Source organism: Oryza brachyantha, chromosome 12, assembly GCF_000231095.2.
Source record: "Oryza brachyantha chromosome 12, ObraRS2, whole genome shotgun sequence".
NCBI classification, from domain to species: Eukaryota; Viridiplantae; Streptophyta; class Magnoliopsida; order Poales; family Poaceae; genus Oryza; species Oryza brachyantha.
The window spans coordinates 15,748,922-15,772,138 of NC_023174.2; the positions used below are offsets into that span (position 1 = coordinate 15,748,922).

At 42.0% G+C, this 23,217-nt stretch overlaps 2 protein-coding genes across 3 annotated transcripts; both read left to right on the plus strand.

Annotated features, from left to right (window-relative positions):
- Positions 1-1,718: 1,718 nt before the first annotated feature.
- On the plus strand, positions 1,719-10,326 carry LOC102722448 (E3 ubiquitin-protein ligase PRT1-like). 2 transcript variants are annotated; one of them, XM_006664130.3, is made up of 9 exons: positions 1,719-1,823; positions 1,900-1,957; positions 3,507-3,694; positions 3,795-3,823; positions 3,927-4,082; positions 9,331-9,414; positions 9,491-9,658; positions 9,736-9,821; positions 9,945-10,326. In XM_006664130.3, exons 3-9 carry the CDS (start codon positions 3,555-3,557, stop codon positions 10,227-10,229), a joined length of 948 nt encoding a protein of 315 aa, XP_006664193.1. In that variant the 5' UTR covers positions 1,719-1,823; positions 1,900-1,957; positions 3,507-3,554; the 3' UTR covers positions 10,230-10,326. The 2 variants fall into 2 exon arrangements, with proteins under 2 accessions (XP_006664193.1, XP_006664192.1); XM_006664129.3 differs by having other exon boundaries at positions 1,720-1,823; positions 9,733-9,821.
- Positions 10,327-11,950: 1,624 nt separating this feature from the next.
- LOC102715167 (histone-lysine N-methyltransferase ATXR7-like) lies at positions 11,951-19,258 on the plus strand. The gene is made up of 16 exons (XM_040529268.1): positions 11,951-12,232; positions 12,402-12,571; positions 12,679-13,135; positions 13,230-13,352; positions 14,562-14,849; positions 14,949-15,296; positions 15,426-15,734; positions 15,822-16,056; positions 16,135-16,765; positions 16,848-17,496; positions 17,582-17,704; positions 17,788-17,868; positions 18,161-18,214; positions 18,290-18,441; positions 18,848-18,885; positions 19,169-19,258. The coding sequence occupies exons 1-15, from the start codon at positions 12,209-12,211 to the stop codon at positions 18,867-18,869; spliced, it is 3,666 nt and encodes a 1,221-aa protein (XP_040385202.1). The 5' UTR covers positions 11,951-12,208; the 3' UTR covers positions 18,870-18,885; positions 19,169-19,258.
- The last annotated feature ends 3,959 nt before the right edge of the window (positions 19,259-23,217 follow it).

Below are 23,217 nucleotides of genomic sequence, written 5' to 3' on the forward strand. Positions count from 1 at the left end.
TAGGAATATGAAGATCGATGAACTTAATGAATAAACCAACAGATTACTCGGGATAACTTATTGGCTGATACTCCGATAAAACTACGAGCAAGATATATCAATCTGATATAAACCATTTGATAAACGCAATCTACTAGATCGGACCTAACCGAGACAGTACTAGATTGAATATATCAAATAGGAAATATCAAATTGATGTAAATCACTCAAAGTGGTTGACCAGATCAACCTAAGATACATAAAGAACTCAGACTGAAACTGATACGATAAATAGCAATCGCACAACCAGATTAGAAGATCGGACCGAATCAAGACAGTTCCAATCTAGTTGATGCGATTACCGTGGCCCGGCGGAACGTAGGACTTACCCCTCCGTCGGAGATCGATACGATGCAGCCCCGCGTCAGGTGCCAAGTTCCGCCGGAGTTGAAAACCTCGGACAAGAGGGTGGCGATGCGTTGAAATTTGATTGATTGAGAGATGATTAACAATGACCCCGGACACACATATTTATACCCTCGGGTGGATGCTAGGCCGTGTTGGACACGACATATAACTCCTAATAGATAAAAAGAAATAACAAACTCCTAGATAGATTCTAACACACAAGTCCCGATCGTACTGACTCTCTTAGAGATAAAAGGAAAAATATAAACTAACTGTAGCTAACAGATAAAATTAAATTACACGGACTTTAATTATTCCCGAATCTATCTGTAACATTCTAGGCCCAATCGGACTCTATTCTTATCCGATCCGGACTCCGTCGGCTAAATCTGAGTTGTACTCCCATTAATCTATGTCCGATTCCCTGTTTCCTGTATGATTCGGTATTTAATCACAGTTTAATCTCTAACGGCAATTATCCAAATTCTAACGTTAACACTCGGCCGCCGCAAGAAGAGAATCATGGCATCATGCTTCTCGGCCAATGGTGGCAGCATCGACGACGGCGTGATCCTAGATAACTAACTCACCCATATCCAACTGAAGATGTCCTAGTCAATCTCGGATGCAAGCATGCGTCCATGCAAACATGGAGTACTTCCTTCTCCTAGACGTGAGCTGATCCTAGGGTCACATTTGCATGCATGGCTAACTAATTAGCTAGAGCCTAGATGTACTCTCATCTCCTGGCAACATAATCAGCGAGTACTCACGGCCAATCTCTCTGCTCACTCAGCCACGCAACACAACCACTAAGCTAGCACTCACGCCGTGCAACACACATATGGCAGGGTTCAAAATTCCCGAATGAAATTTTCAAATTTTTGGCCATTTCAGTGGGTCCCGATAGTAAGTGACTCGGGTCAAATATTTCGGTTAAAAAAAAACTCCAAATCCGAGGAGGAAACCCTACGAGGCCCGAAAATACCCAATTCACGCGCGGCCACCCGTGCGAATAAAAATAATTAGTCGTCTCCTCCTCGGGTCGCTGTCTCGCCCACGGCCGCTGCCCGCTGCCGGCGTCGGCGCCCGTCGCGCGCCGCCGCCCGGCCTCCCCCAGGCCCCAGCCGCCGTCGTGTCGCTCCCCCACCCTCCGCAGGGCGGCGCTCGACTTCCCCAAGCCGCCGGCGCGCCGCGCGCCGCCGCGGCGCCTCCCGGACTCCCCCAGCGGCCGGCGCTCCCCTACCGGCCGCATCGAGCCGTCCGGCGCCGCCGCGCGGCCTGCGCCACCTACCGTCGCTCGTGCACCCTCCGACCGCCGCGGCGCCGGCGCTCGGCCTCCCCCAGCCGCCGTCGACCCCCCACCCTCTGCACGCCGTCGCCCCCCTCACCCTCTGGCCTCTGCACGCCGTCGCCCACCAGTCCACCACCAGGAGGTAACTAGCAGCAACACTAGCAGTAAATGTTGAGTTCATCAAGTGAATCTTATGTGAAAATTTTACTGAATTTTAGATTCATGGAGTGAATCTTATGTGAACTCAACATTTACTACCACCACCAGGAGCAGGAGGTAATTACCTTTTTTTTTCCCTCACATCTTGTCTTCTTTCTAAAGATATGCAACACCTTTTTATTTGCGAGCACTATAATTGAAGATGTGTTAGGTAGCTGATGCACGGATAGAACTGCTTAATATTATACAGTGGTCTAATGGTCTGATTGATAAGCATCCATAAACATAGAGTGGTACTACAGGAAGAAGGAAGTGGTGCATAAGTTGGAATGGTTCAGTCTACTAAAGGGAAACATCCTTGTGTTTTGATAAGGGAAGTGATGCACAGATAGTTCTCGTAGAGATGATAGCAGTTCTTATTTACAGTTGTGACCACGATGCACAGCCTGTGGTCCAAAAGCCTTGGTTCCTAGCTTGGAGTCGTCTACCAGATGCTTCCTTGTGATTACAGTAGGAGTGTTTATACACATAGGCAAAAGTTTTTTCGTCTGTCTATATGCATCCATCTCATTCACTGTTGAAAGGAGATAAAGAGTTTCTATATTCAGTGGTTTGTAGTGAAGGACACATGTATATGTAGAAATATATAAGATCAGTTTTTGTAGGGTAATCTCTCACTATTATGCTGGTGGGCATCATCCTTGAATAGCTTCTTAGCAACTGGAGGTGTTGGTGGGGTGCTACCCCTGTTTATCACAAACATACCATAAGTAGGTTAGACTGGGGTTGTACTGCATGAATTCAGAACACATGAATTTAGTCACCTTTTTTTGTTGGTATGTTTGCAGAGATTGATGTGGTTGGTTGTGGATGATCATATGTGGTCTGTTGTTTTATTAGTTTATTATGCATGAATAGGAAATAGTGAGTTGTAGTACCTTCTTTTCAGAAGGAAAAGAAATACTCTCTCCGTTTTATAATGTAAGATGTTTAACTTTTTTGGTTCCAATGTTTGACCATTTATCTTATTTAAAAATTATGAAAATATCATTTATTTTGCTTGTGCCTTACTTTATTATCAAAAAAACTTTAAGCACGACTTGACCTTTTTTATATTTGTACTAAATTTTTGAATAAAACAAATGGTCAAACATTGCAACAAAAAAAAAGTCAAACATCTTGCATCATGAAACTGAGGTAGTAGTAATCAATGTTGTTTGTTGCGAAATTTTTCTATTTTTTTGGATTTTTTTCAGACATTTCAACTATATTTCAAATTTGAATTCAAAAACTTTCGTTCGAAAAATCCGAAAATTGAAATTCTGAAATTTTGCCCCTTCTATAGAAATGTGCAAACTAAAACTGTAAATCCTGGTTTGAGCCCAAGGCTTAGCTGTCTCTAGCATGCTGGTTTGCTTCTAGCATTTAGGAGAAAGGTTGCATTAGCAAGTTCATCATTTGAAAGTGCGTTATGATAGATCCGTTTGTCTTGCGCTACCTAAGCAGGATTTAGTAAGATGATGCTCACTACCTATGTGTACCTCATACTTTTCGGGCTAGAAATGTCATTTAGTTAATGGAACTATCCATTTTGTCTGATCTTGATTAGTTAATTGCTAACTTCTTCTTTTGATGATATGAATCTTGCAACTTGGGTCCGTCGCAGCTGGCTACGTGAGAACACCCCATGGTGGGCTAGGAGGAAGAACACCCCATGGCGGGCAAGGAGGAGGAAGACCCCATGGTGGGCAAGGAGGATCATGTCTCCATCTTCATTGACGGTGTCATGCCTGGTACGGGGAGTGACCAGGGCGCATGGCTGTTGGACCGGTGGTTTTGCTGCCCAATATGTCTGTAAGTTTTCCTTACCCGTCTTCATCTTCTTCTGCAACAAACTCAAACTGTCCTACATGTTAGGTTGAGAACACTCAAAATGATTCCTTTTATTTTGCAGAGAACCAGCTTACAAACCCGTGGTTCTAGGTAATGTTTGTGTTTTATTGACGCAGCTTCAATTCTCTTTTTGTTTGTTTTGTTATCGTGGCAATAATCTCCATCTCATTTTCATGTTCTTATTCTGCTACAGTCTGCGGGCACATGATATGCCTCAACTGTTGTTCAGAATCCATGTCTATTGTTGAGAGCTCAAGGTGTTGCATTTGCAAAGCTAATCATGATCATCTCCCACGACAATGTGGTGTTATTGGTCAGTTGATTTCAAAGCTAAGTCATGCAGAAAAAAGTGAGTACTCCATTCAAGCTTCCAATTCATCTATATTTATTATGTATGCACTAGTTACATGCACGTGCTAATGCTGCGTTGTTATAATTTTTGGTTAATAAATCATTAAAGTTCATGTTTTTTGAATTATTTTTCGAGAATATGTTTAATTGATCTTTAATTAAAATCATATAACAAAAGTGCAAAAGTATCATATTGTTTTTCTAAAAAATAGTTCAATGCCATCAACAATTATATATAATCTCTCCAATTCATATACGAGCATAGGGGCGACAACTCCTCTCGCCCCTCAGTCGTGTTCGCTGTCTCGATCTCGGTGTGACAGCGGCATAGCCGCGTGAGAAGACAGGAAGGGGAGGGGAGTTTCTGTTGTGCGAGCGGATAATAGGTTCAGGTTTCTCTATTTCTCATGGGCTAGACAACTTGTTAATGAGCCAGGTTAATTTTTCCACAGCTCGACAAGACTACCGAGTGGCTTGTGAGCCAGCTTGGGCTCGACTTTTGCAAACGAGCTATGGAGACAAATTGGGTTTGGCTCGTTTAATTTTCGAGCCGAGTCTAGCTTTGCGAGCTCGAGCCATGCTCGGGCCGAGCTCACGAGCCCGAGCTTTTTGTCCACCCCTAATGCCATGGCCCCGCAATTTTAAATAAATATTAAATTTGTTAGCTTGACCTTTAAGGTAATAATAAATTAGTAGCTAGTCTAGATATTTAATTGATAGAGTCGCTTATTAGAGTATTTCAACATTTTCTAAATTAGCATTGTTAAAAATAGATTGTAGTGAGGTATAGAGAAGAGAACAATCTAATTACTGTAGATAAAAGGAGGATCCACATTGGTTTGTACAGTTCTAAATGATTGTTTGCATGGTCAAGAAAACAGTTACATATTCCAATTCTGAAAATGAAAAGGCAATACCTATTGAAGGGTGATTTTAGGCCACACATAAGGGCTATAACTTGTATAGGCTTCTCAGCCGTGTTTCCATGAATCTGGGATAAAAGAAATATTGGCCATCCATTTTCAGTTAAATGGAACACATGGAGTTGAGAAACCATCATAAAATCAAATGCAAGTGTTACTAAGCCATATACCTCAACAATAACATGTTGATATGTTCATTGGAAAAAGCAATGGACCAGGAAAAATAGGGCAAAGCTCAAATTCTAAAAGCAGTCATGTTGCCTGGGGAGGATGCACTCTAACCTTGGCCATTGCTGCCATCGACTTTATGGGATTCACTCTCCCAAAATTTGTTGTCATGAACATTTTATTCGATCATTTCAAAGGGAGCATCACACCTAATCTGATTTTTTCCCTTTGTTTTACCCAACCGACAGAATAACATTGTCGCAAATTAGTGACATGCTAAGAAGTAAACTTCTTTATAAACTCTCTTCAAGTACTTAAAAAAAAGGAAAATGGGAATCAATGGACGAGGTACTGAAAACAACAAAATGCTATATCATAGGCAATGCTAACTACTTCAAAAGAAATTTAGCTTAAATCTTCCAAAACTAAATTGTAGACAACTCGTCGGGGAATAAATCAAGCTGGATTCGATCTATCTTCCTCATCTCCTGTCTTCTGTTTCTCATCTCCAATTGTTCTCTGTTCGTTGTCACGAGGCCCAGCAGCAAGGCTGCCGCGTCCACGCCCTCTCATCACTCATAACTATCCAATTAGATCGTATACTCGGGCGCATAACAACTTGGTATCAAAGCCAATGGCACACGATCCACCTTCCCATGAGCAGCCCGTGCTCGAGCTAATCGATGCGCTTGCAAAATTACAAGACACCATGGCTGACGTGCTGGCAAAATTTTGCACCTTGCTTCCAAAAGCGATCTCGCCGATCTCAGCCGCACGTTCGCAGTGGCCACCTCCCGCATCACGGCGTTGGAGCAGCGTCAATACGACTCGTCTCGGCAATAAAGGAATCCTGGTATCAGAGCAAATGGTCCAAGACAAGTCGTTAGCCAACAAATCCGTTGCGCCGGACGCTGAGGATGCCTTGGCGAAGTTGTTAGCAACCATGGTAGAAGTTCTCAACGGCATCTCTTTGCTTGCTTCAAAGAACGACTTGGTAGATCTTAGCTGAGCAGTAGCAGTCACTTCATCTCGCATCATTTCATTGGAGCAATTGCAAGGAGGACCGTCGTCATCACCAACCCACCTGCCCAGATTGGGCGGTGAGGGGCTGATGTCAACACCACCTTGACAACCTTCTATGATTGGATCGGTCGGAGTGCAGGAAAACAGCAGGGGTACAATCGTGCTTTGCTTCTACAAATTGGAGTTTCCCAAATACGACGACAAGGAAAACTCGCTGAATTGGTTCAATCACTGTGAATAATTCTTTCGCGGGATGGGGATCGGCTGTGATTAGGCACATACCATCTCACCGGAGGCTCAAAAGTGGTACTTCCATTACGAGCAACATAAGGGACCACCAGATTGGACTCTGTTCAAAGAATTGTGTCAAGCACAATTTGGTCCCCCAAATCCATTGCAATTCTTTGGGTGAGCTAAAGCAAACATCTACGGTGGCGACATATCAAACTCGTTTCCTAGCTTTGTCTAGTCGGACGATGGAGGCCCTCACTGTTTTACAGCAGATACAACTCTTCACTGTCGGCCTACGGGATGACATCGTCGTTGATGTCGAGCTCGACCGACCGGAGGATCTACAGGAGGCTATGAGCCTTGCTCATGCTTACGAATGCAAGGCAACCCGCCTCGCCACAACCGCCTCCCGACCGACGTTCCGGAGCATGAGCCGCGGGGATTTTACTGCCACACCAAGCCGTCTGACACCATCTTTTGGCACTGAATCCATCTCGGATGCAAATATCCGCTAGTTCCGTCGGTTGTCTCCATCCAAGCTTGCCGACCGACGTCGTCAACACCTTTGTTACAATTGCGATTAGAAATTTGTTTGTAGACATAAGTGTGCGCGGCTTTTCTACATCGAATATGATGACTCAACACCGGAGGAGGATGACATCAACGCAGAGGACATCTCAGATGAACCGCGCGTGACCCTTAATGCGTTGTCTGGAGTGGGCGACGTAGACACCATGCATTTGCTGGTGAACCTAGCAGGCAGTAATGTTGTGGCTCTCATCGATTCGAGATCAACACGTAATTTCATCCACACCGAGTTAGCCCATCTGCTCAGTCTCCAGCTCCTACCAGTTCGGTCGGACTTGCGCATGGTGGTGACCAACGGGGATCGCTTGGTTAGCCTCGCCTGTTGCAACAACCTCGTTTTGCAGATTGATGTAGAATAGTTCACGATCGATTGCTTCGCACCTTGGGGCCTACCTTGTGGGACTTCAACCGAATGAGGATGGCGATTTGGCGCAGTACACGGGAGGTCACCCTGCATGGCCTGGCGGACTGCTGTTCATCGCACTTTGCTGCCATCAATTTCGGCAATATCATGGGCCGCCTTCTCGAGGAATTTGAGGATATCTTCACCGAACCACGAGGCCTCCCCTCAGCACGGCCAATTGATCATCCCATATGTCTCAAGCCAGATGCCAGTCTAGTAGCAGTTCGCCCATGCCACTATCCCCAATTGCCAAAAGATGAGCTAGAACAACAGTGCCCTGCCATGCTCAAGCAAGGAATTATTCGACCCAACACGTCGTCATTTTCATCATCGGTCCTAGTCGTCTGCAAACATGATGGCTCTTGGTGGTTTTGTGTCGATTATCATGCACTTAACACTGCTACCGTCAAGGATAAATTTACTATACCCATCATCGACGAACTGCTCGACGAACTTCTTGGTGCCAAGTTTTTCTCAAAATTGGATTTGTGCTCCGGTATAACCAAGTCCTCATGCTCCCTCCGTACATCTACAAGACAACATTCATTACACAGCAAGGTCATTTTGAATTTTTGGTGATGCCTTTTGGTCTTACTAATAATGCACCAGCAACATTCCATGCTCTCATGAATGAAGTTCTCTCACCATTTCTTCGTCGCTTCGTGCTTGTCTTCTTTGACGACATCCTGATCTATAGCAGCACAGCCAACATCGCATGCCCCTGTACGACGCGACGGAGGCGAGCTAGGTGAAGAGCCCCATCGATGAGGTCGCGAAGAGCGGCGCTCTTGAATAGGGATGCACACGCGGTCTGCTGGTGCGGCGTCGGGGCGGTAGTGTCGTACGTGGTGTCGACGAACTCACCGTAGCTCTTCCTTAAACTCTCCCTGCCCCCTCCCAAGTAATGACGGCAAGCAGCTACGTCGCTGGAACCCTCGACGGCGGCGGCGCCGTGACTCCAGAAAGAGCTGGCGTTGTCCCTACACCGTCCTCGAAGAAACGTGACGGCAATGGCATGGATCTAATTTTGTAAAATTGCATTGGCACATGATCGATATCACGAATAGTAATGGTATTTTTCTAATACAGCGAATTTGCAGTGGCACTGATCAAATTAACCCAAATACAAATCAGCAATAATCTGGTGCAGATATCCTACTTTGCCCCACTTGCTCCACCGCCCACGAGTGGTACTTCCACTATGAGCAACATAAGGGACCACTAGATTGGACTCTGTTCAAAGAATTGTGTCAAGCACAATTCGATCCCCCAATCTATCCCAATTCTTTGGGCGAGCTAAAGCAATTGTCGCAAAACTCTACGGTGGCAGCATATCAAACTCGTTTCTTGGCTTTGGCCAGTCGGACATGTTGTGTCAGCGGCGGGTATCGCTATGGACGGGCAGAAGATGCGCGCCATCAGGGAATGTCCAACACCACGGTCGGTCCGTGCCGTTCGCGGCTTCTTGGGCCTCGAACTAGTATTTGAAACCGGAATTAGTATTTGTTTTGTTCCGTAGCAAGTTTTTCTTTCGCAAACCCCATTTGATTAACCGATATGGTGCGTTTGATTGGTAGGCCGTTTTTAGATGAGTAAAAACATTAAACTATTAGCATGTTCATGTGCTGTATGGAAATCATTTTGGTTCACTCAACTTATGGGACCAAGATATTATTATAATGAAACTTCAGTTCATTATACGGTTATACCTATCTTAATGCAACAAGATGACAGATCAGTTATAATGTGTTATGTACGTAGTTTCCCCAATTACAACGCATTTACATTTATGAATTATTCTTGGTTTGCACTAGTATATAGTCTGAACAATAACAGTTCTTTTTTACTGTAGATTATCATTGTTTCTTTTTGGTCATCCACTTTATTTTAACTGTTTGTTTCTTTGGTAGGTGTGAAGGTCAGTTTGGAAGATGTTCTATGTATCTTCTGTAAGGAGCTGCTGTTGGAACCTTGTGTGTTGAACTGTGGCCATGGTGAGCTCAAATTTATGACAAAATAATATGGATACCTATATTTTGTTGAAAACTGACATTATTATTTTATGAACAGTTTACTGCTTGACATGCCTACCATATGTTGATGAGAAGGAAATTAAATGTCAAGCTTGTGGAGCTCCCCATCCTGCAAAGCTTACAGTGTGCTGGAACCTTGATTACTTTTTGAAGCATTACTTCTTCGAAGAATACAATTTAAGGCAGCAAAGAGTTTCATATTCAGGTATATATGTTACATTTTGCAAAATAATTTGTACACCATACCATCATTGCTGCAATGTCTCTTGTTGTGATTAGGAGTTCCAGAGAAGAAAACAGGCCCAAGCAAAGTGCAATCTTCAAGGCTGAAACATACCCACGTGGGGGTGGGCTGTGATGATTGTGGGGTATTTTTCTTTGAACTCTAAACTTAGCTATGGCTGGCTAGATATACACCAGCCGTTAAATTCAGCTTGTTGTCTATCTCAGCAGCCTGTTTGAATTGATATATCTGTTTGTTTGTTTTGTAGGTCTTCCCAATCCAAGGGAGAAGATATAGCTGCACGGAGTGTGAGGCGCCTGGTTTTGATCTGTGTGATAAATGCTTTCAGAAGGGGACTAGTACTGTGGGACGGTTTTATCAGAATCATACAGCTGAGCACACAATGCAGCTGGATGATTCATTCCTGTTCCCCAAGCTACTGAGTTACCTGGATGAAAAGAGGAGAGGCGAACAACATCAAGATGGCAGCGAGGAGGAGGATGTTGTGTGGGTGCATGAAGATGAGGTGGGGGTGGTGTGGGATGACGAGTGACTTTGGTGTGCAAGTTAACTCTCTCTGGCAAATGATGATGTTTAAACTTCATGCTACATGATATACATTTGAAAAGAAAACTTGAGGAGTCTGATTCTGTCTGTGATCTTTTTGAATGAATGGATGGATTAATTTTTTTTTTCAAAGTCTTAGATTGTGCATCGAGGGAAAAAACTATCTAGCTACTATATTTTTCTGTTCTGGGCAAGGGTGGGCGAGAGTTATATTGGATGAGGTCATAGTTCACGACCGACGCGCGGTGTTGGTATAGCGTGACGGTGGCAGGTGCGGTGGGAGATGGCGGGATTGCCGTTGCGGTGTATACAGCTTCCTGGGCCCACATGTCGGTTGAATCTGGGCCCAGCCCACCGTCCGTCTTCTTCGGCCTTCGTACTTCGTTGGCCCATCACCTTTCAAGCCAACCCTCCTTGTGCACTCTAAGAAATATCCACATACATGGGATTGTTTAAATGTGGTTAAACTTTCTAGTCACATATCATATCGGATGTTTAGATACTTATTATAAATATTAAACGTAGACTAATTATAAAACTAATTAAAGAAATAAGAACTAATCCGCGTGATAAATTTTTTAAGCCTAAAATCCATAATTATTTAAGCCTAAATTTTTTAAAGCTAATCATGAATTAATTAGGCTCAATAGATTTATCTCGCGAATTAGTGCAAGATTATAGATGAGTTTTATTAATAGTTTATGTTTAATATTTATAATAAGTGTCTAAACATCTGATGTGAATCTCCAAGAGCTACACAAATTTTTTTCTCCAAGAGCTAGACAAATTTTTTTCTCAAAAAATCTGGTGTTTTGGCAAGTCTTCAAATATTATGACAAAGAAAATTATACTCGGTCTCCAATAGTTTTGTATATTTTAGTTGGCAAAACTAAAATTGGACCCATAATTTGTATTTTCAATCTGAAAATTGAAAGTCTTGTCCACGCACATTCGTGTTCGACCCCACCACCTGCCGCCTCGTCCTGCCCTCCCTGCGCCATGCCTCCTGCCGTCGCCACACTCGCCGTGGAGTGACGACCCGCGACGGTGGCTCCCGGAGGCGACGACACATGGCGGCAGGAGCCGGCGACGCACGGCACACCGATGGCGCACGTAGGAGGCGGAGTCGACGTGTGTGAGTTCCGCGCGCGAGAGAGGAGTGTGTTGTACTTTTTCTGTGATGGCAACGCAAACTTGGACTCTTAAATATAGGCGCAAATGAGGATATATGACAAATTGCTAAATTTGAGAAAGCCATATGGCAAATCATTGGAGTGCTTTTTTTTAATTTACCAGAAAAACATGGATGTGAAGTATGGATAGCAAGCTCTTGGAGATGCTCCGAGAACCGCGAACCGCACGCCCTGCCTATACTACTACACAGCGAGTCCACCTCCACCTAGCGTATTGGTTCAGAATTTTTCTGGAATCCGGATCTATTTTCGGAAATAGAACACGTTGCTCGGAATTTTTTCAGGATTTTTCGAAATCAGAACTGAAATCGAATTTTTTTCGAAAACAGAAACGGAGACGATAAGAGTATTATTCATCGGAACGCGAAATCGGTTGAAAACTTTCTGAAAAATTATCCGGAATTTCGAGCAGCAGCCTAGTACCAATTTGGCCCAATGGCCCAACCGGCCCAAACTGAATGTATGTCCTATAATCCTAGCAGTCTCGAACTCGAAGGACCAGAAGCACTCGGCGTCTCGGCCACTCGCCATCAGCTGGAGCCGGCTGCCGCACGACGCCCGTACGTGCAGGCGGAGACGGTGGTAGCGCCGGCTGCCGCCGCCGTCCAGACCGCTCGCCGGCGTCGCCGCTTGCTTGGCTCCACCCCCTCGACCTCGAGACTTGAGAGGAGGAGGGAGAGACAAAGAGGTGACGTCAGCACGGCACGGGTCGCGACCCCGACCTCTCCCCCAGGCGGCGCGGCGAAGCCGGCGTCGTCTTCATCGCCTCACCATGCCGCACGCTCGCTCCGATCCGGTAAGCTCCCCCCCCCCCAACCCACCTCTCCGGCGGCCTCGACTCACCGTCGGCTCGTGTTAGTCTTTATTTAGGGTTCGTAGCTTTAGATCCGCGTTGATCCTTTGACGATGCTTGAGGGGATGAAGAGATCTGCGGATACCGATTTATTGTGTTCGGGTTTGTTCAGGGGATGATGAGTGTTGTGCAGGCGGTGGAGTCGGGCTTCCGCGGCGACGCCGATGCTTGCCGTGGGAGGAAGCGCGTGAGGGTGTTGCTGCTCGAGGAGGCAGGGGAGGAGGACATGGAGGAGAGCACGGCGACAGCGTCCGGCGATGCGCGAGGGGATTTGGTCCGATGGTAGGGGCTTCACTGATCCTTAGCTGATGCATTCACTTCTAGAAATTGATCGACTGATGGATTGATTTATGGTGTTCTCCATCTCACGTGTTTGGTCGATTGATCAGGTTTTCGGAACGGCATCAGGTGGCTTCCTGCAGCGGTGGTGACCAGACGCAAGGCGCTGGCATGTTTGCTGCAATGCAGGAAAACACTTGCTCTGTCGACAGCAATGGCGTGGTGTATCCGCAGTCTGACCTACGGTATTCAGCTGGCCAGAATGGGACACATGGTGATGGGTATGTGCAGAACCAGACTTTGGAAGGCTGCATGTACATGAATCAGCATGGGCAGATGTGCGGCCCTTACTCACCCGAACAGCTGTATGAGGGTTTATCCACTGGTTTCTTGCCCCACGATCTTGCTATTTATGCAGTTTTTGGCGGGAAAATGGCGAACCCTGTGCACTTAAGTTTCCTGAAACAGTTCCTTTCGCAATGGAATTCCAATGCTGCGGTCGACACAAGAAACAAATCAGCAGGGAATAAGAAACTGGCTTCTGTTAGCAAATTGCTTCTTCCGGATGTATGGCTTTTATTTCTGTCCATATTATGCACATCATCCTTTTGCTTTGCTTGTCTACCTTCCTGACTTGTGTAGTTTCTATTCTCTATGCCAGGCTCTTTTGAGTGAAGAATCATGTTGGATGTTTGAGGATGCAGAAGGCCGCAGACATGGCCCACATTCTCTTGCTGAACTTTCTTATTGGCATCACAGTAGCTATCTACATGACCTTTCAATGGTAAGAAAAGCATCAGCTAGAGCCATATTTATCCTGGATCCATTCCTTTATGCTTGCAAATGTTTATTTTGTTGGACTGATAATGTCATTCCTTTGCCATGCTTACTGTTTTTAAACAAGTAATTCAATGGCCGTTCTACAATGATTAAAGGCATTGTTTCGATTTGGCCCTAACTAACCACTTCCTCTAGAATATCAGTCTGCCACAATGTTCTTATGCACTAGATGATACAATAGTATATGGAAATTTAAAGTGCACCGAATTATAGCGTTGTTTTGTTTGGCTGTTTTTCTCTGTAGCAAGTTAACACTGCAACTTGATTACGAATTTGTTTGGTTTGCGTACACTGGTATCCAATACCATGGGATACGAATCATACGATACGGTCCCAATACAAAGCTCGTTACCACCAGTATCGAGTTCTTTGGGAAAACGTTACCACAAAAGTGATCTCCCCACTTTATTCCTCACTGTGTTTCGATTATCAGCGTAATGGGAAATGTGGTCTGGCGTTTCAACTAAACACCATCTGTTCTGCTCCATCTGTTATATGAAATCTAATGGTTAGTATTACTATTACCATCTAGGAGTAAGTGGCCATCACTTGTGTTTGATGGGTAATAAAGACTTTTTGGCCGCACCATAAATATATATGGAAATGCATGTGCATCTAGGAGGTAAGTGGACATAGCATGTGTTCGAAGTGTAATAAAGACGCTTTTGACTGCATCGTAAAGAAATATGGACATACATGTAATCTATTTTGAACATACTCACTCTGGTCATAATTATTTGATGTTTAGTACACCATTCTATTTGTTCCTTTTTTTTTGGAAGAGCCTTTTGAATCTTGCTTCATTTATAGATTTTATTGGATTAGCATCACAAAGGAGTATTTGATGCATTTGTTCTTTTACATATCCTTTTTCTCTCCCGGCTGAGGAATTTTTTTTCTGGATATCTCAGTTAAGTTGGAATAAAAAACAGTAAACTATTAGCATGTCCATGTTCACTCAACTTATGGGTAAAAGACCAAGATTTATGATGAAACTTCAGTTCGTTATACCTATCTTAATGCAACAAGATGGCAGATCAGTTATGATGTGTTATGTACGCAGTTTCCCCAATTACAGCGCATTTACATTTATGAATTATTCTTGTTTGCACTAGTATATAGTCTGAACAATAACAGTTCTTTTTAACTGTAGATTTACCATGTCGACAGCAAGTTTGGCCCATTTACTCTTGTTTCACTAATTGATTGGTGGAGTGGAGGTGCAGAACGTTCAGAATCTGCAGCCAATGATTCTGGGTCGCTGAACGCTTTAATGAGTGATATAGTTGAGGATATAAGCCATCAGCTGCATGCTGGAATAATGAAATCAACCCGCAAAGTTTTTATTGATGAAATATTTAGCAGCGTACTTCCTGAAATTATTGCTTGCAGGAAAACTGAGAAGCAAATGGCTGCAAAACTTAAGAGCCAAGCTGCTAAGGTGTGTTCTATTTGCCATGTTTTATGGGACATGAACTTTTTTGTATTACCTATCCATTTTCAGATTATAATCCTGTCCAACATGGTTTTATTTTTCCAGACTGACAATGTGAGCAACAAGAATGCTTTGGTACTGATGGGCAAGGGTGATGGAACATCTACTCATCCAAAAAAACTAAACTCATTTAATAAAGTACTAGGAGATCCTTCTGTGGCTGCTCAATCAACTGCATTACAATATGAATTTGCTGATATATTATCGGCAGTATGGACAGCAATTTATAATGAATCAATGAAGAGTATCTGGGATGAAGTACTGTACGATCCTGTCATGGACTACTGTGATGCATGGCTAAAAAGGAAAAATGAGTCAAACCTTCTCTCTACAGTTGTTCTTGGAACCTCTAATAACCAAAAGATGCAAGCCACAGATGAAATGCCACCAAAGGTTCCTCCAGTAGGACTAAACACATTCTTTCTTTGAAATATGGGATTAACATTTAGTACCTCCAGACGGAGGTAGTAAGGTGTAAATCCTTCTCTCGTTTATGATTTAATGACAGTTCATGATTTGCAGGCAATTTGTGATTCAGATGCTCCTGATGGCGACATGGATTTCCCACCAGGATTTGGACCAAACCGGGAGTCTACTGAGCATTCCCATTCGGTGTTCTTGTTTGGTGTTGAACATGGTACTGACAAAACAAGTGGGAAGTCTGAATCAAGTTCCACATTGTTTTCTGGCCCGTTGAGACGAGTCCAGGTAATGCTGGCAAATGAACTATATGTGGCGGCAAAGGAAACTTTGTTCCAACATTTCAGGGAGGTCATTGCAGAGGAGATAACAAACTATTTGTGCTTTGGACTTGAAGATGACATTAATCAAGTGAGATGACAGCAATAACTATTTTTCTTGATAGCTGTTGATATTTCAGAATTTGCATGATTTTTACATCTAAATGTTGTGTTGCAGGAAATAATTTGCACCCCTGTTCATGCACCAGAACCATCCAGTCCTGGAATATCTGGGCATGAAACACCCTTTCCTGCTGAAATGGCTCAAGATAGTCCTGCTCAAATGGCTCGAGATGAAATGTTGGATACGGCTGAAATGGCTGTAGATACACTACCCTGCCCTGCTGATACTACGGCATCTGGAACATCTGCTGTCCCTGAAGTGACAGGAGATGAAATGATCATTTCTTATGGTAAATAAATAACATCCTCTGTTGCATTGTCTTACCTGAGCAGCATTAAATTATTCTAATTTCATAATTTGGATGCAGTGGGAAATCAATTGTGCTCTGCATCTTATGCAAGTATATTTGAAAAGCTGGATGTACATGATGAAGCTGTATTGGATGAGAGTTTTGATGAGGTGCCTCCTGGAACAGAGACTGGCTTAGCTTCACTTGTTATTATGGACAAAAACAAATACCAGCCCTCAAAATCAGTAGGCTCAGTGCCGGAAATTTATAGATATACTAATTGGGCTCTCTTCAGGCAATTACTGCATGACAGTGTAATGAAAGATTGGGCATCGCTCTTCTCAGTTGCTCTTAACAATTGTCTTGATTCATGGTACACCAGGAAAAATACTGTGAGTAAAACCATGGATGAAACATCGAGACCCAAACATTATACTTACTACAGGAAGAGGAAATTCAGGAAAAACTGTGAAGCAGCATCATCTGAAAAACCAATGGATGATCAACTCTCCAGACCTCTATGTGATCTCGTTGAACGCAAGGGTAATATGAAAAATATCCATGGATCAAGCAAGGCAGGGATTTCACAGAGAGTTTCTGTTGTGGATAAGCCCTCTAAAAAGCGTGCCAAACCTTTACATAACAATGATATTAATTTGAGTATCCAGCAGGACTTGAAACTCCTTTCTAACAAGGTTCCAAAGAGTGAGTCATTTAATCCTCATTCCCCTGTCTCCATCTTAATATACATTTTCACAGAGTTATTGCATTCATCTTTCATTGCCCGGGAGCAGGTCTTCCCATCCAACTAGTAAGCCTTTTGTTAATAACAAAGTGCCTGCTGAGAATAGAACTACAGCAACAATGCCTGGAAAGAAAAGAAAGCAAAAAAACTTGCCCATTGAATCCAATCTGAAGGCAAAAGCATTGATTTTATCTCCAGAATCACATGGTTGTGAGGCACCTATTGAGAATAGAACTACATCTACAATGCCTGTAAAGAAAAGAAAGAAAAACTTGCTCAGTGAGTCCAACATGAAGGCAAAACCGTTAGTATTATGTCCAAAACCATATGCTCGTGAAGCACCTATGGAGAATAGAAATACATCTACAGCGCCCACGAAGAAAAGAAAGCAGAAGAACTTGTCCAATGAGTGCAACTTGAAGAAAAAACCATTGGTTTTATTTCCAGAATCATGTGGTTGTGCAAGAGCTTCTGTGAGTGGATGGGAATGGCGTGATTGGGCACGCAATGCCACTCCATCAGAAAGAGCTCAAGTGAGAGGCTACCGTGTGAGGAGTATTCTGTCAGCTCCAGAAAGCAATGTGTTGAAAAGTTCACAAGTTAAAGGTGCATCTGCAAGAACAAACCGAGTTAAGCTACGGAACCTGTTAGCGGCTGCTGAAGGCGCTGACCTACTAAAAATTACCCAATCAAAGGTACAGAAGTATATTTTGTCAAGTGCCAATGTTTCTATTCTTTGATATTTGAATGACCATTTTGTGTTCCTTTCTCGGTATACAGTCAAGGAAGAAGCGATTGCGTTTTCAGACGAGTAAGATCCATGAAGGGGGGCTGGTGGCTCTTGAATCTATTGACGCAGAAGATTTTGTAATTGAATATGTGGGTCAGCTGATTCGCCGACAGGTATTATGACTTAATGACTCAACTATGCCTTTATTGATGTACCTGCTTTTGAGCAACATGTTATAGATCACTGTATCCTACAGGTTTCAGACATACGTGAGGCTCAATATGAGAAAAGTGGAATTGGAAGCAGTTACCTTTTCCGTTTGGACGATGAATATGTGGTAGGTTTAGTCAATTTTCTTCAGTTACATCCATCTAATATTCGATGCTGCTTTGTTACTTTATTTTTATATTTGCTTACTAGACAACGATAGAGTTAGATATTGTTATTCTAAATTTGATGCATAATGTAATTTTTTAGTTGGTTTTGTTTGTTTTGATGTATGGCCAGGACAGTTGTGCAGCTTTGTAACCTCAACCTGTGCTAGATACTATGGTTTATATCAATCATATTTTATGAATGCACCATGTGCTCTTCTGTATTAATTGTGCCTACATTCTTAATTTATGAAGGTTGATGCTACTAAGCGTGGTGGGCTAGCAAGATTCATCAACCATTCTTGCGATGTAAGCTGTTTAACATGAAACTGTTAACTGTTTTTTTACCCCATGTTAAATAGTGTCTTGTTTTTTCCACACCAGCCAAATTTCTATACAAAAGTAATTACTGTCGAGGGCCAGAAGAAGATTTTCATTTATGCAAAGAGGCGTATATATGCTGGCGAGGAATTGACTTATAATTATAAATTTCCACTGGAGGAAAAGAAGATCCCATGCCACTGCGGTTCCCAGAGGTAACTCTCCTAGAGCTAGTAACAGGAGATGTTTTCGTTTCAGTGACGTCTGTTCCATGCAATCTAATAAAATGTTTCTATGGTATACATACATATGAAATCCGTATTTGTTAAATTAGCTGACTATTTTTTTATCGTAGATTTTGCTAACAGCATACTGTTATATATGTCTGGGATGAGTTTGTAAATGCTGTTGCCAAGTTTGCAAGTTTTTTGTTTGCCATTTATTATCTTGTAAATTATGGTCTGGCATAGCCTAAATTGTTACCATAATAACACAGTATTTTCAATCTTTTAAGTTGCATATATCACATTTTCTTGTTCATCGGATGCAATTCTTTTGTGCTATTATTAATATAGTATTTATTATTCACCTCTTCTTGCTAGCTATTTTCTGGTTGTTTAGGTGCCGTGGATCAATGAATTAGGAAGTATATCATTCAGGTAATTGTTACAGTTGATTATTTGCAATGTAAAGTTCATAGTCATAGATTAGCATACAAACCATTCATTGTCATATGCTTGTCCATCTCTCTTGATCTGAGCTTAAAACTTGTGTTGGAAATTGTAAGAGTTTGATCAGTTAAATCTACTGTTTCAGTTTTCCAGTAGGCAAAAATTTTGCCAACAACAACATATGTCAATTTTCCCATGGAGCTGGAATTTAGATGGGCCAAAATTTGTTTAACTCCTACAGTGTATTCTGATCACCTGTTCTCTTTTGCAGGAGGGAACTGCAATTGGGTGCTAGCGTGGTATGTATGTGTGATACCTGCTTGAAGATGTTACTGGGCAGAAGTTTGCTGCCGAAATATGTTGTTCTGGGATTTACTGACAGGTACATGTGCAATCTGCAGTTCATATGCTAATAGTTATGCACCAAAAGAGAAAAATACTGATGGTCATTGTTTATTGCATTTCCATCCCAATTTATCCAAATTCATTTAACTGAAGAAAGCTGATTATAAAGATTAGAGTAAATTTCACAAAACTGCATGTATTATGCTCATATAGTTTAATAAACCCATACTTTTTACCAAATATGAGTTATAGAATTACATGCCAAATTTATCAGATTTATATAAGTTCTTTGACACCTCATATACAAGTTATAACCACATAATATTATAATTTTATTTTGCTATATTACCAAGCTAGTTGGTTAGTAGTGTGGTTTTGTGAATCTCTTGTACCATAATACCAGGGGTTGTGGCATATGCTAAAACCCCCGTGGTTTTGTGAGACCATAATATGTGTGGTCTTGTGAAATTTACTCTAAAAATTAATATCCAATATAGTGAATTTGATCACTCAGGCATGGAGAAGTGTTATTCCAGGGTTTAATATATGATGGTATTTCAGAACCGAGCTGTTGCACTCACGGTTAAACTTATTATCGTAATCATGGGTAGTGGATATAGCCGCACAAACTGTATTTTGGTACTTCCAGTTCCATCTACATTTGAGGACTACGAGTGTAATGTATTGTTTGCTATTATATCTGATCTTCTGGTCATCCTTTGATGCTGTTTAAATTCTAAAACTATATAGTTTGTTGTCTTTAAAATGACTTATTGGAGATTGGGGTTTTTATTCTTTATTTTGTCCATTTCTCAGGATTGTGATTATATATCAAGGTATGGGGTCGTGGAACAAACTGTACTGCAAGATTACAAGCTGCAGAACCTTCTAGTGCAGAAGAATCAAAACACGTTATTTATTTAGGCTAGATGGACTAATTCAGGTCATACAGAGGAAGGTACAAGCGCTTTAAGTGTGGGTTGATGGACCATTGGTTGCCTTAGTGTTTCTGCTGAACGAGGTTCATGTTTACAGGCTGACAAGGTTAATACTGCCCCTTGTTGTACAGGCCAACAAAATTATTACATCGACTGGATTGAGGATATAGAATTTACCTGGCGATTTCTTACTTGGGGGTACATTGGAATGAACCCCTGGTTATTCAGTTTTTTTTTTTTAATTTCAAGCAACTCATTAGCTGTAAAGTTAAGATAAACCCAATAAAATAATAATGACATGTGTCTTTACCTTTTGAGATGTATGATGTTTGCACTGAAGCAAGTCACTCTGATGCCTTGCCATTGTGTGAATACATAGCGACCGGATTAGTCTTCTCGTTTCCACATAAGAAATTTCCTGATCTACCTTATGGGCCTCTTCTGCCTGTGTCAACATCAAGACTCAAAACATGAGTGCAATTTGGGCTGCTGTTTGTTTTAGCTTTATTCATACAGTACAAAATGTGTTGGGTTTCAGCAGGGAATGTAGTACTTGCAACTAGTTGATTCTTGTGGGAACCATTTCATCCATATTTTTTAAGCTAAATCACTCAATCGAACTGTTTTTACAGCACTGTTGTGCAAAATGTCCTTTTTGTGTGAGCCAATGTTCATGGACCTACTGTTGTTGCAGGTATATGGATACATATTAACTCTCATCCGTGGTGTATGCCTATGTATTTCGTCCACCAAACAACCGAATCATGTGGTATGTGTTCCATCTCTTGCTTATTAACAGTTTAATTACGGGCCATGTCTGCTGATTTGGACTGCTCATGCATTAACAGCCACAGAATTACCATTGGCAGGTCATCATGCCCGGGTACAGACGTGCATGAATTAATTTCTGATATCACAACTGTAAGCATTTAAATTTATTTTACCAGCTTAATATGTACTTTGTGCAGGCGTCCATGACTACAAGTTAACTATGGTGCAAAAGCAAACTAACAATCAATCCATCTATCTTATTACAAGTTAATAACGGTGCAAAAGCAACCTAACAACCAAAGCCATTTGTCCTGCATTTTGCCATTATGTCAACCGGCAGATAGATATGCTAATTAGTTAGAAATTATATTTTTCCAGTTCATATATATCGTTAGCCCATGATGCGGCGTCCGTGATCAGCTTCGTAATGCTAACTAGAGGCCGCGAACAACAATGCTGGCCCCCAAAATTAGTTGATGTTCGTTCTAGATCTTACAATTACAGAGTTTTTTTCACTGTGGAAAACTTTAGCCGTTGAGAGAGGAGTGAAAAGGATTTCATCCGGAAGCTTCATGACCGCCAGAGTAATCAATCACAAAGCAACTTGGGGGACATTTTAACGTATTATTGACACAGTTACGACCCTGTCCTCCTGGCCCAACAACTGTTGACATAAGAATGAACACTGAGCCCAAATAAACTTTAGCGTACTACTAGTAGTTTTTGGAGTGGGCTATTTAAATTCAAAATATGTTTTGTATGAAGAGAAATGTCACTTGGCTTTTTTCAGTAGTTCGATCAATGGCAGTGTGAGTCAAACAACAGTTAAGGTGTTTAATTGCCCTGGCAAAATAATTTTCAATGCTGTAAGATAGACCAACTCCTTTTCAACTAGGAATTCTCCATGTTTAAAAGCTCTCCATGTTTAAAAGCTTGTTATAAATTAGAAAAGAGAACTAAAAGTTTGAACGGCCTTGTGCTCGGTCGGAAGAGCATACAAAGGATAGCCTTTTTGGTGGCCGGTTCGAATCCGGCAGGCCGTCATATTTCATTATTACGTGCTTATATTTCTATCTTTTTTTTCCTTCAAAAGTTTTGTCAGGCCTTCATATTTCATTATTACGTGCTTATAAGTATATCTTTTTTCCTTCAAAAGCTCTGTGGATGATAGTTAGGTCAATGCTTATTCGGTAGCTAGATTCCTCTTCTTTTTTCTTCAACAAGAGAAAGATGTAAGTATGAGTAATTGCTAGACATTGATATGAAATTCAACATTACAGCAAATTTTTAGGTAGTTTTTGCCTTTATCAATATTTTTGTTTTGGCTCTAGCAAATTTGATAGGGTATAAAATTGGCTCCAATCAAAACCTGCCCTTTGTGCTTTTGTTTTGTGGAGATGTAAGATAGTCGAAAAGAAAAGGAACAAAGTAAGCTGCACATTACCAATTGCTTGTATAGTGTAGCGAGACATGTAACTGATGTAATCGTCCGTGTGATGGCTTGGTTTCTCCGGCCGATTCCTGTATCACTGAAACGTTCCAGTGACATACTCGTATATTATATGAGCAAAATTCAGCTTTTCAAATATATACCTGTTCCGCTTATACTTATTACAGGCCCATAACGGCTTATTAACGATAAAAATATAATTTGGAGGTATAGATGTCCTTAGAAAGTAAATGCTGGAAATGAACTACGATTAAAAATCTCTAAAACCAACCTCAAAATTATGTTTTAAAATATAAAAAGTTGCTTATGTTTATAAGCCATGGAGCTATTAGCTATATCTTCACTTCAAAAAATCCCCTTTTTTTTTTTCAAATAGAGCAGGGCCGTGTGGCTTGTCCACATGCACGCCTTTGTAGCAACAACTGAAATATTTAATTATCTATACTCCTACCTGTATTTCCCTCGAAATGCATATAACAAACAAATAATGGAAACAAATCGGTTCAAAAAGATCAAAAAAATAACAAATCAGATAAAAAAAAAGAAACAAATCAGTTCAGAATCTGCTATGGTGGGCCCAGGGAATGTATGCGGATCAAAAATGGAAACAAATCAGTTCAGAATCAGGCAGGTGCAGATCCCAACCGTCGGATGTCAATCGTACGGCTGAGATCCCCGCTTGGCGACTCCTACCCTGCTATATATACGGCACACGTAGCCCCCTTCGCCGGGTAAAACCTAGCTACCTTCCTTCCCCGGCGGCCGGCGTCGATTCCACCCCCCTCCGCGACCATGGCGGCGGACGGCGAAGCGCGG

Coding starts and splice junctions, on each gene's coding strand:
- LOC102722448 (XM_006664129.3), top strand. CDS start 3,555: ATGGCGGGCAAGGAGGAGGAAGACCCCATGGTGGGCAAGGAGGATCAT. Junction 3,824..3,926: donor TTACAAACCCGTGGTTCTAG/GTAATGTTTGTG, acceptor ATTCTGCTACAG/TCTGCGGGCACATGATATGC. Junction 9,822..9,944: donor TGGGCTGTGATGATTGTGGG/GTATTTTTCTTT, acceptor TTTGTTTTGTAG/GTCTTCCCAATCCAAGGGAG.
- LOC102715167 (XM_040529268.1), top strand. CDS start 12,209: ATGCCGCACGCTCGCTCCGATCCG. Junction 15,297..15,425: donor CAGATGAAATGCCACCAAAG/GTTCCTCCAGTA, acceptor CATGATTTGCAG/GCAATTTGTGATTCAGATGC. Junction 17,705..17,787: donor GTCAGCTGATTCGCCGACAG/GTATTATGACTT, acceptor TGTATCCTACAG/GTTTCAGACATACGTGAGGC.